Source organism: Cervus canadensis, chromosome 12 (assembly GCF_019320065.1).
Source record: "Cervus canadensis isolate Bull #8, Minnesota chromosome 12, ASM1932006v1, whole genome shotgun sequence".
NCBI lineage: Eukaryota > Metazoa > Chordata > Mammalia > Artiodactyla > Cervidae > Cervus > Cervus canadensis.
The window spans coordinates 32,916,351-32,929,582 of record NC_057397.1 but is presented as its reverse complement, the minus strand read 5'-3'; the positions used below and the strand labels follow the sequence as shown (position 1 = coordinate 32,929,582).

The following is a 13,232-nucleotide window of genomic DNA, read 5'->3' as shown; positions in this document are numbered from 1 at the left end:
GCTTTTTTATTATACATGGAGAGGGAAAAGGAGTTGAGTGGGAAGCAAACGCAATTTCAATCTTTTAAATATTTTTTTCATATTGTTTGAGTTTTTTACAACAGATATGCACTAATGTGTTTTATAATTTCTTAAAAATAGTAGTAAATGATACTTATAAAGAATTTTGATGACTGGGGAAAATACTTATTCTATTAATAAGTTATTACATGCCAGGCATTGACCTGTATGTTGCAAATAAAATGTCCTCATATAATTCTTACATCAAACTTAAAAAGTAGATATTACTATTATGAAGCCTATTTTATAAACATGAATGCAATCTGAAGATGACATCTGTTCAACTCAACAGGGATTTCTTTAATTGTACTAATGAATTGCCAAGATTTCATATAAAAATCCAGAGTTTTCACTGCTATCAAAGAACTCAAAGATCTGCTACAGTAGACTATCATTTCTTAATAAGCAGTGGGTACCCACCCTAGATGCCAAAGGCTCTCTCAAGTTCACCACAGCAGCCAGTCACCCCACTTCAGTCATTTCAACAGTGAGGTCTCAGTGCCCATGCAGCTATCTAATAGCTGTGTATCCTTAAATATGTTCTTTTTACCTCCCTATCCCTTATTTTCTTCATCTGAAATATGGAGATAATAATGGTATATATTTCAGAGGGTTGTTGTTAAGGTTAAGAAAGGTAATATATATAATACATACAAGCCTCTAGAAAACTACATGGTACAGTAAGGGCTTAAAAACTGTTAGTTACCATTATTACTTTGCCTGTCTGCCTGATACCTGTAAGCATCTGAGTTTGCAGTCTTTGACTTCACTTTAAAGAATGTTAAGTGGAAAAAATACTGTTATAATCTCAAAGCTTTGAAAATGTAAAGGAAATAGGACTGGAGAAATAGCAAAAAACGTTAACAGTAGTTTTATCTGGGGAATTAATGGTATTATAGATGATTTTTTTCCTTCATCCTTTTCTATGAGTATGAACCTCAAAATTCATACGTTGACATACTAACCCTCAAAGTGACTGTTCCTAGAGACAGGCCTTTATGGAGGTAATAAGGTTAAAAGAAGTCACAAGGACAGGTCCCTAACCCAATAGGAGTGGTGTCCTTATGAGAAAGGACACAGCAAGAAAGAGCCATCTGCAACCCAAAGAAAGAGGCCTCAACAGAAACCAACCCTGCTGGCACCTCAGTGTTGGACTTCGAGTCTCCAGACTGTGGGAAAAATTATTTTCTATTGTTTAATCCACCAATTTGTTGGATTCTGTTAAGGCAGCCTGAGTAGACTAACATCCTATGTATTCTATAAAGAATATTTATTACTTTAAAAATTAGGAGGGGAATATGTTACGTAAAAAAAAATCTAATACTTAGCAGTGTTCCTGTCATTTCAGCACTTGTAAGTATTTTCTTTAAAAGTTTTCAGAATAATATTAAAAGATAGTTCACTCTTCTTACAGTAAAAAAAAAAAAAAAATACTCATTATTGCTACTTTTCCTACCAAGAATGTTGTGGCCAACAGGATGGAAAAATTTTTTTTTTAAGTCTGAGTATTTCCAACCTAATAGGGCATGAATTTCCCTGCAGTGGGTTTCTTATCTTAAATGAAAGACGTCATGTTTAAGCATGGAGTTTAGCAGGATGAGATTTCATCAAAAAGTTCTGCTTAATTAAATATTTAATTAAACCTACAATGTGCTATTTTAAGCTCTTGAGATATATCATGTGTAAAAGAAACAAAAATCCCTACCATTGTGGAACTTACATCCTAGCACAGAAAGATAATCAAATAACAATAAAAATAAGTAAAATTAGACATCATATTAGAAGGTGATAAGTGATACAGAAAGAACAGAGCATGTTAAGGGAAATCAGGAGTTGGAGTAGAGGCAGGTGCATCACAGGTTGTAATTTTAATTAGAATGGTCAGAGCAGGCCTCACTGAGAAGATAGCATCTGAGTAAAGAAATTAGCCATATTGCCATCATATGAAAAAGCTTGCCAGGTGGAAGGAACAGCAAGTTCAGAAGTCTAATGTACTAGATTTTGAGTATGTGGAACAAAATTCCCCAAAATGTTGTCGGATTTCTTAACAAGATTATATTGGATGTGTTTAATGTGTATCCAAGTCCTGTTTAACAGCATCTAAAAAAACTGCAATTTCCTAAGCTTTCTATTGAGGAAAAAAAATATTTCCACATATAGCAGAAGAATAGATAGTAAGAATAGTAGCTACCACTGCTGAGTATTTACTATGTGTGAAATGTTTTACAAACTTTAATTCTCACAAATTCCTGTAAGAAGATTATCATTGGCCCCATTTTATAGATCATAAACTGAGGCTTAGAGATGTTGGTATTTGCGTGAGTTATCTCTAATGAGTAAACTGATTTTAACGTACAGGCATGCCTTGGAGACACTATGAGTTCAGTTCCAGACCGCCACAACATAGCAAATATCACAATGAAGTGAGTCACACAGTTTTTGGTTTCCCTGTGCATATAAAAGTTATGTTTAAGCTATACTGTAGTCTATTAAGTGTGCAAATATGTCTAAAAACTGCATATACTTAAATTTTAAAATTCTTCATTGCTAAAAAACTTCTAACCATGATCTCAGCCTTCAGCGAGACAAAATCCTTTTGCAGTCGTAAAAGATCACTGATCACCATAACAAACATAACAATAATAAAAAAAAAAAAGTTTGAAGCACCGTGAGAATTACCAAAATCGAACACAGTAACACAAAGAGATCAAATGCTGTTGGGAAAATGGCACTGGTAGACTTGCTCCATGCAGGTTGCCAAAACGTTCAATTTGTAAAAACCACAATATCTGAGAAGTGCAATAAAGTGAAGTGCAAGAAAATGAGGTAGACCTCCTTGTGCACAATTCTTAATCACTCTCCCCACAAATATAGCTTTCTTTACCTGGCATGGAAAAGGAAAACTCTAGCCATTTTGAACCAAGATTTACAAGATGGGAAAAAATAATTTCTAAGAAACTTAGAAATTGCATTATTGGCAGAACATCAGACTCAATAAACTAATCTGATCTGGCAACTTTTAAATTCCCAATTTAGTGAAGCAGAACATAACGCCAACTGGAAAGAAAACTACACAGCAAAGTACTTAATAAATACAGCAGCTCTCATAAAAAAGGGCCTGCACTTCCTTCAATAACCACTTGGTCAGATAACTTGTATGAAGGATATTCATCTTTACCCCTACAACTGATCACTGTTCCAATACCACCTTATCAGAAATAATGCCAATCTACAAAATTTCACTTCACTTAGAGAATTCGGAACACTGACTGACTTAATAGGCGTTTCAATCCAGTTTTTCATTCAGAGGTCAACCCACCTGTGTGACTATCTGGCTGCCAGCCAAAATATATAAACTTTGCCCACTGTACAGCTCTCTTCCTTTCTTTGCAATAAAGAAGATAGCTGAAGAAGTACAAACTAGCAAATGTTCACTTGTCAATCAAATTTAACACACATAATATATAGACTTACTTGTCATATATAAAAAGCCTTCTTTAATTCAAAGTTCCTTCTGGAAAACCTTCATCCTGGGAATTTTTTTTTTCTTCCTCACGGAAAATAAGCATTATTAAGGAGTGTGTAAACCTTTAAGATCCAAACCAAAATGAAACTGAAATCACCTGTTAGTCATATGTGCAATATTCTAATCCAGTGATAAGAGTCTATATCATTGTGACCATAGTACATCCTTTTTTTTTTTTAACTATCACCTTGGGGGAAGGAATTACATGGCTCCTTTTACAGACTGATGAGTTTATAAGCTTTTACTATATTATCAATTAATTTTTTTAAAATACAATTTGCCTCACAGCATATCTAAGTGGACAATTCATGTTTGAAAGGGAGAGATTCCTGAATTTCAAATACTCTAATAAAGAATTTACAACGTATTATTAATGGAGCCCTACCTACCTAATTTTTCAAACTTTATACCTTCTCAAACCCTATGCTCCAAGAACATATGATCGCTAGTTTCTATTACCAAAATAAACATTACAGTTCTTATTTCCAAGCCTTTGCTCAAGGTTATTTACTGTCCAGAAAGCCCTTCTTCCTCCAGCTACCTGATAAAAGTTATATCAATCCTTCAAGAATCAGCTTACATCCACTACTGTTAAGCTTTCTCAGATCATCCTAATTTCTCTCCTTCCTTCTTGCAATCTCATCACTTTCACTATACTTCTATAGGATTCACCTGAATACGCTCTAAAATATCATGTACATCTCCTTTTTGGTTATAAGCCTCTATAAAGCTATCCTATTCATTTTCACACACATTCCCACACATCAACAACAATACATGTTAGAGGTAGTTGATCAATTATTGTAAATATAACTGAACAGAACGTAAAAATCATTGGTCATCTTTCTTGGGAACTTAAAACTTCAAGTTACATTGATATTCACAAAGACTCAGTTTTGAATCTGCAGCCTCTTTCTTCCTAGCTCAAGCCATACATCTAACTATTTGTGGATTTCTTTATGGGGATATCCCACAATGACCTCAACTTAAACGCCTCTAAACCAAGTTCATCACCTACACTGTTCTGCTCTTCTGCTAGTGTCTAAAGTCTCCTTCTATGACTCGACTCAAGTCACTTAACTTTTCAATTATTTGTTGGGCCCATTTCTTCATCTACCAAATGAAGACCCTGGCAAGGACCTAAATGAAATTGGGATGGAAGGTACAAGGAAAATTCTAATTAACGGGGGAAAGAAAAAAAAGGAATAAGTAAGTGGAGACCACGAAAATAGTTTCACTCTCTTCTCAAAGGTTTGCTGACTTTCCAGTAGAGAGGTTTTAAAATGGGAAGCCAGCTTCTTGCTGGAAGAGCTACTGATAGCAGACAAATAAATATTGTCGAGTTGAAAATACTTGATACAGGGAATTTTGATGATTACTCCAAGCAGTCTTTAAAGGACTTGTCGCTTGCCTTCCCATTACAAAGGGGATAATTCACATGGTTGTTTCAATGAAGGTTTTTGAAACATTTTGCTATTAAAAGTACATCTTGAAGACACAGGGAAAGAATTTGCCACACATAATCCAGGTGTGTTTTCAAGAAATCTGAAATATTAAACTCCCGATTTGTAATATAAATACTGCATACAAAGCAACAGTCCTTTCTCCAGAAATACCTGCCAAAAAGGATGTTAAAAATGCCTGCCCTACAACCTAGACGGGTGGGACGGGGTAGGAGGGGCATTCGAGAGGGAGGGGGCACGTATGTACCTATGAGGCATTCATGTTAATGTATGGCAGAAACCAACATAATATTATAAAACAATTATCCTCCAATTAAAAATAATTATCTTTAAAAATGCCTAAATTTTGGAACCACTAGCCATCTAATGTGTCAATTTATCATTTCTTTTGAAAAAGGCATGGGCTAGGATATCACATGTGTTCCACATCTTTTAGGGTGGTTACATACCCGTAACGGAATGAAACTGATCATGGGATCTGTGCATTTCCTTTTAGGAAAACAGTAACCGGAATTTTTTTTTTTTTTTTTTTTTTCAATATGGGGAGGGTTAGTTAACACTGGGGTAGTTAACTGCTCAGCAGATTAGAAAAGGACTCCTTACAAAGAAAAAGAAGTCCTTTATGTCTTGGACACAACCTCCCACCACAAGCACAACCCCAACAAACGCGCTCGCGGCCCCCCTAGTCTCGGGGTAGGTGGGGTACCGCAAGTGGCATAAAAGGAAGCGGGGCTCCTCGAACCCGCTGCAGGAGTGGCGTCGTGTGTCGGTACAAGGTCGGGGCAAGTCTCCAAACCTCCGTTTTGCGCCTGTAAAATGGTCATAAAAATATTGCCTTCCTCTTCACATTGTGAAGATTAAATGAGATAGTAGTGTTTGTAAAACGCACTCGGCACAGCAGTTAAGTGCTAAATAAACCTCCCTTACTGCTATTTATATATTTATATATAAAAGATAAACCAGTTCCCCCTCACACACTCACCCCAACCCTCGCCTGAAAACCCGACTAGCTACCCTTCCCGGGATTCCGTGCTCTGTAACTAACCCGAAACCTGCCTGCCCCTTGCTCCATCACAAGACTTCCCTGGTTAAAATGTGTCTTGCAGTCGAACAAACTCGCCTGCCTGAAATCAAACTCCTGCGAAACCACCACGCTCTGTGACACGCGGCAGCACGCAAGTGCCGGAGTCCAGCCTCGCCTCGGGCCGCCGCGCGCCTCGCGCCAGCGAACAACCTCGCGCTGCAGCTCACGAAACTCCGCCAGAGTCACGTGCCGCTGGCCCCGCCTCACCCCACATCAGCGACTCCCCCACCCGCTGGGCTTGCGCGTCTACTGGAGTTCTCCGGCCCCGCCCACGGCACCAGGGCTAATTTCCCCGGCCCGCCCACTTCGCTCGTGCTGCACCGCGTGACCTCTGTCCCCGCCCCCGGCACCGCTATGGGTCCACGCCCCACTCCACTCGCGCGGCGTCAGGTGACCGCCGGCGCCGCCCCCGGCCTTGTTGCTGGTTCCGGGATTGGGCGGTCCTGCCTTCTCTGCGGCGGCGAGCGGTAGAGGAGATGGCTGCCACCTTGCAGCGCATAGAACGGCTGTCCAGTCGGGTGATTCGCGTCCTGGGCTGTAACCCGGGTCCCATGACCCTGCAGGGTACCAACACCTACCTGGTGGGGACCGGCCCCAGGTAAACGTTTCTCCACGCTCGCCATCATACACACCGGCCCGCGGGACGCACGGAGCTGGGGCTGCGGGGACTGCTCGCGGCGGGCGGAGAGGCTGTGCGCCCGCAGCCTGCACCGTGGGGTCCTGCCCCAGCCCACCCCGATTCGGACACCCCCGCCCCTAAATAACTTCCTCCCGGGGTAGTCAACTGTCTTAACTTACAAATGGCTAAGGAAAAATGGACACGTTTCCTGTTTTCGAAACCCAGTTTACTTTGTTTGATTTTGAAAGAGTGTTTAAGCTGTTGAGACACTAGGATCGCCTGGAGTTAAGAATTCGGGAACGCGTCTACTTTCCTCACCTGACTTTCACTGGTATTTGGCTCTGAGTTTGACTTCCGTTCACAAAAGCGAGTGGTTGTATTGAGGCCTTTTTCTTAACTCGAGAGAGGATTTCCTTGCTTCAAATTGCTCGAGTCTGGGAAAACGCTAGCTAGCTTGGGGAAAGAAGAGCTAACTATGTTTCTTGTTACTGTTGTGTGGCCTTATTTTAAATATTTTTAACTTTTAAATTATTCTGCGAATGGAATAACCTGTCTGTATTTCCAAGATTTTTATCTTGTTCAACGCATTCTGTTTTAGTGGTATCATGGAGAAACAGGGACGTCATTTGCTTGCAATGCAGAAGACATGGGTTCGATCCCTGGGTCGGGACAATCCCCTGGAGAAGGAAATGGCAACCCACTCCAGTACTCTTGCCTGGAAAAACCCATGGAGGGAGGAGCCTCGTAGGCTGCAGTCCATGGGGTCACAAAGAGTCGGACACGACTGAGTCACCACACACACACACACAAGTGCATTGAGCAATCTTTGTGTAGTCCTTACTCTAGATAAAAAAATTGAAAATAAGATATAGTTTACCTTGAGCCCAGAATTTAATTATTCAGTCTGAACGTGTTCATCAGTTAAATTTAGTCACTCAGTCCTGGCCGACTCTTTGTGACCCCATGGACTGCAGCACGCCAGGCTTCCCTGTCCACCACCAACTCTGGAAGCGTGCTCAAACTCATGTCCATCGTGCCAGTGATGCCATCCAACCATCTCATCCTCTGTCATCCCCTTCTCCTCCCGCCTTCAATCTTTCCCAACATCAGGGTCTTTTCCAATGAGTCGGTTCTTCGAATCAGGTAGCCAAAGTATTGGAGTTTCAGCATCAGTCCTTCCAATGAGTATTCAGGGTTGGTTTCCTTTAGGATTGACTGGTTTGATCGCCTTGCTGTCTCAGGGACTCTCAAGAGCGTTCTCCAACACCACAGTTGAAAAGCCATAAATTCTTTGGTGCCTAGCTTTCTTTATGGTCCAACTCTCACATCCTTACATGACTACTGGAAGAACCATAGCTTTGACTAGACTGACCTTTGTTGGCAAAGTAATGTTTCTGGTTTTTAACGTGCTGTCTCCTTTGGTCATAGCTTTTCTTCCAAGGAGCAAGTGTCTTTTAACTTCATGGCTGCAGCCAGCATCTGCAGTGATGTTGGAGCCCAAAATAATAAAGTCTCTCACTGTTTCCATTGTTTCCCCATCTATTTGCCATGAACTAGACGTGTTACAATTAGTAAAATATAGTTGATTACTAAACAGTTTAATAAGTATAGTTTATTAGGTTTTCATTTGAAGTATCCACTGTATTTGCCTTTTTCTGGTAAATCACAATTTTAGAAGCAGCAACTTGGAGAATATGGAAGTATTAACCATCTAGCAGAAAGTGAAAAGTTGAGTCTGAGACAAATGACGCAGAGTCAGAGCTTTAAGCTGCCTCCAGGGTCTTGGTGAACAGAAAATTAAGCAGGAAAAAAAAAATACCTCATATGTAGCATAGAGTCAGGGTTGGCTTAGACTCACTCACCCCAGGAAGTCCACAGGTATGCTCTTCGCTTTTCAGTGCATCATCTTAAATGAGTTCTAAAGTCAGTATATAAGATGAAAATTGCCTATTGTCAAAATTATCCTGGGAAATCTCTCAGGAGAACACAACATAGGAGATCAGTGTACTATCTCTCAATAAGTTCAACACAGCCTGTTTTTCCTCCAGCGATGAAACATATGGCTGGCTCTGTTTGAAAATGAGATGAAGAAGTTGGCAGGGGTCGGGGACGATGTTGTATAAAAAATCTATACTGTATCTTTAAACACTAGAATCACACTCAGCATGGCAAAGTGCTGGTGCTAAAAGACGTGAAGAACCTGAAGCTGATTGAGGGAAGAACAGATTGACCGTCTTTGATGTCGCACTGCTTAGACTACTATGAATGGCCAGTGGAATCACTCACAGATGCGAGCGAGAGAGATGATGTTGAGCCGATGCAGCTGAGCCATGATAAGTTAATGTGCAGGTGTTGCTGCTTTGCTATATAAAGTAAATATCAAGTGGCTAGAAATGAATAGTAATTGGGACCAGGTGATTCTGGTAAGTGATATCCATCTATTCCACTAAGATCACTGGTGGCTCCTATATCACTAAACCCAGTGGCATTTTACCATTCCCATCTTATTTGAACTTCAGTATCTTCTGAAGCTGTGGCCCACTCCCTGATTGATCGACACGGCCTTCTGGCTTGCTCTCACCTCTCTAGCTACTCTACTCTAGCAATCTCCTTTATAGAATCATCCTCTTTACCAGATATTTTAAGCTTTTGAGTTCCTCAGGAGACAGTCCTACTCTTTCTTCTGTTCTCATTGTTGTATTCTCTACCCAGGGGATTTTGACTACTTCCTGGGCTTCACTTGTATTCATTAATAACTCCTGAATTTATAGCTCCACTGTAGACAAATCCAGGTTTCATCTTCAGACAAGGGTAGCCAACTGCTTTTTTATATCTCTAATTGAATACCTCAAAGCCACTCGAAACTTCCTGTCTTCTTCCAGTAGTCTGAATCTTAGTAAACAGAACCATCCCCATATATAATCAAGGTAAGTACTTAAGTACCCTCCTTGACCACTTTTCTTTGCTTCCTGCACACAGATATCCAAGCCATTATAAAGATCTCAACATTTCCACTGCTGTTAACCTATCCAGGCCAGTACAACTCTTGCTTTGGCTTTTAAAATAGTCTCTCACTGGCCTCTCTGCATCTACTTTGGTCCCTGTTCAATCCATTCTTGCCCACGTAGCCAAAGTAGTAGTGTATGGTTTTTATTTTTGTGTTTTGGTAACTTACCCTGCAGCAGGCTAGTCTAACGTATTCACTGGCTGATTGCAGGGTTCCAGTGGAATGAGAGGAAGTATGTAAAGACCTAGAGGCGAAGGCTTATAAATGGCAAGACATCACTTTCATGTCAGTCCATTGGCCATAGGAAAACCCAGTGTACATCCCTACTCAAAGGATAAGGAAACAGGCGCTAGTCCTTGGTGGAAGGAACTTCAGAGTGACGTTTCAAGAGACATTGTTATATGTAGGTGAAAAGTGAAACTTCCTTTTTTCCTTGCAGTATGCTTAATAAAATGAGATCCTGTTTGTAAAGTGTTAATACAACTTAGTCTTGATTCATTTGTGCTTTAATACAACACTTCTGGTATTTTTTTTAAATTTTTGGAGACATAGTATTTCTTACTGTTTTAAATGGGATTTGATTAAAAGAGAAAAAAGAAAACTTTCATTCATTCATAGTAGAAAAGTGCCTAAGTGCCTGCAGTGTTTCAGGTAGTGTATTAAGGGAGTCCTATGAACTTGGCAAAAAAAAAACACCCGTAACAATAGTTGGCTTAGAGACTTGTAGATACCATAAATCATCAGATAGCTCCCAAAATGAATATATAATTTAATATTTGATGTGACCAGTGAAGAGTAAGTCTGCTGCTGCTGCTGCTAAGTTGCTTCAGTCATGTCCAGCTCTGTGTGACCCCATAGACAGCAGCCCACCAGGCTCCCCCATCCCTGAGATTCCCCAGGGAGGAACACTGGAGTGGGTTGCCATTTCCTTCTCCAATGCATAAAAGTGAAAGTGACGTCGCTCAGTCATGTCGGACTCCTTGCAACCCCATGGACTACAGCCTACCAGGCTCCTCCGTCCATGGGATTTTCCAGGCAAGAGTACTGGAGTGGGTTGCCATTTCCTTCTCCAATGTGTGAAAGTGAAAAGTGAAAGTGACGTCGCTCAGTGTCCGACTCCTTGCGACCCCATGAACTGCAGCCTACCAGGCTCCTCTGCCCATGGGATTTTCCAGGCAAGAGTACTGGAATGGGTTGCCATTGCCTTCTCCAAAGAGTAAGTCTAGGATAGTATAATTAAAGGTTTTAATCCAGTCATCACTGTCAAGAGAAGTTTCCAGTGTGGCAATTCAGTCAACATGAGAAGTCACAGAAGAGATGTTATTAACATATAAACAGGTTGTTTTTCCAGGGCAAGATGGGTTTTGCCTTGCAAGACAAGCATAGCACATTTTTTATGTTAAAAAAAAAAAGTAAAAAACAGAAAAGCATAGCACATAGTAGATGGTTTGTAAACAGTTATTGAGGAATTAATGCACAAATGAATAACTGAGACTTTTCATCAAGACTAATCCTCTCTCCCCCAGTCTCAACTTGGGATGGATTCCTGTGAAACAGCATGAATTTAAGAAGTTGCTGAATTGGTTCTGGAGGAGGAAAATGTCACTATTATTTCTTCAAAAGAACTTGAGAGAGAAAGATTGTTGCCCCCATGAAACAGTGGTGTTCCGTCGCTCAGTCGTGTCTGACTGTTTGCGACCCTGTGGACTACAGCACGCCAGGCTTCCCTCTCCTTCACCATCTTCCCAGAGTTTGCTCACACTCATGTCCCTTGAGTTGATGATGCCATCCAACCATATCATCTGTGGCCCCCTTCTGCCCTCAATCTTTCCCAGCTTCAGGGTCTTTTCCAGTGAGTCCGCTCTTTGCATCAGGTGCCAAAGTACTGGAGCTTCAGCATCAGTCCTTCCAGTGAATATTCAGGTTGATAAAACAGGGAGGAAGAGCAAACAGCAGGAGGAGGATTCAGAGCCACGAGCAGAAAAAGTAGGTTGTCTGAGTGAAGGAGGGAAACAGCTCAAACGTCCCCCCACCCCCACCCCTTGCTCCCCTGCTGCCCTCACTTTCACATACGGAAACCCCAGTACTTCATTTTGTATATAGTGAAGACTAGATTTCCTTAGGGAAACCACTGAATCAGCTTCTTCCCTATTGCTCAACATTTGAGGATGCTGTAAAAAATCTCGAGAGCAGAGTGAATAAAAATGCATATTCTGGCACCAGAATACCTGGGCTTGAATGTTGGTTCTGCCATTTCTTTGCAAAGTAACCTTGGGCCAGTTACTTAATTTCTGGATATAATAATGAAAAGCTTACCTTCAGAGTTTGTTACAAGGCATACAGTTGTAAAAACATGTAAGATCCTTGAAACTATGCCTTATTTCTTTTTATTTCTTTTATATGCTGTGTAAGTGTTCAATATCATTGCTATTCCTTGTTGAGACTCAACATTTAGCTTTAAGTTTTTTCAAAGAATCTTCTTAAGGTGAGATGATTATAGTTAAGCTTATGTGCATCTGGTTTTCAAGCACTTTGGAAGCAAGGCAATTTGTGCAGTTTCTTACACGTACTGTAAATTATCTGTGTGAGAAATATATTGATACTATGTGTTCTGATTGTGTGATTATCTTCCATTTAATTTTCAGGAGGATCCTCATCGACACTGGAGAACCATCAGTCCCAGAATATATCAACTGTTTAAAGCAGGCTCTGACAGAATTTAACACAGCCATCCAGGAAATCATAGTGACCCATTGGCACCGTGATCATACTGGAGGCATAGGAGATATTTGTAAAAGCATCAATAATGGTAAACAGAAAATATTCGTTAAGCTCATTGAAGAAAACTGTGTTTTCAGGATCATTTAATTCAGTTAACAGAGCTAAGTAAGCTAGTAAACCATTTCCTGAATATCCCATAATTAAATGGTACTTTCAGAAACTACTATAACTTGAAAACTAGCCCCAGTTTTAACAAAGGAGGAAAGAAAAGTCCTATTTTCCACCTCTGATCTCTTTTTTCCTGGTATTTTTTCCCATTGCCCAGTAACAAAGGTCAGTTTTAATTTAGTTTATATGACACTTACTATTTCAGATTAAATACTAAGCAGCTACTGTTGAATGTTTTCTGTGTGCCCAGCACTGTGCCGATCACGTGGCCTGAGTACTGTGAGGTGGGTGTGTTCTTATCCATATGTCTTCCAGAGCATAAGGCAATCACCATGATAAACTGAACTACTGGGAAAGGGGTGTCATATTGGTAATTCTCTGTCCTTGAAACCTCTTAAGTACTGACGCTTCACCATCTTTCTCATTCCCTCATCCCACCATCACACAGTTTCATCCATCCATCCATTCCTTTACCAAACACTGCTATATGCAGGTACTGTTCTTGACACAAGGAACCTAGCAGTGAACGAAACATGGAGCTTTATTCTCACAAGGAAGGTAAATGGTAAATGAATCATAGATCA

At 40.4% G+C, this 13,232-nt stretch overlaps 1 protein-coding gene across 1 annotated transcript in view; it reads left to right on the top strand.

Moving 5' to 3' along the window:
• The first annotated feature begins 6,551 nt into the window (after positions 1 to 6,551).
• Positions 6,552 to 13,232, top strand: part of LACTB2 (lactamase beta 2) — a 31,727-nt gene continuing 25,046 nt past the window's right edge. Inside the window, exons 1-2 of the mRNA XM_043483802.1 lie at positions 6,552 to 6,731; positions 12,405 to 12,568. Of these exons, the coding sequence (XP_043339737.1) occupies positions 6,610 to 6,731; positions 12,405 to 12,568 (286 nt within the window). The 5' untranslated portion in view covers positions 6,552 to 6,609. The remainder of the gene's footprint in view (positions 6,732 to 12,404; positions 12,569 to 13,232) is intronic.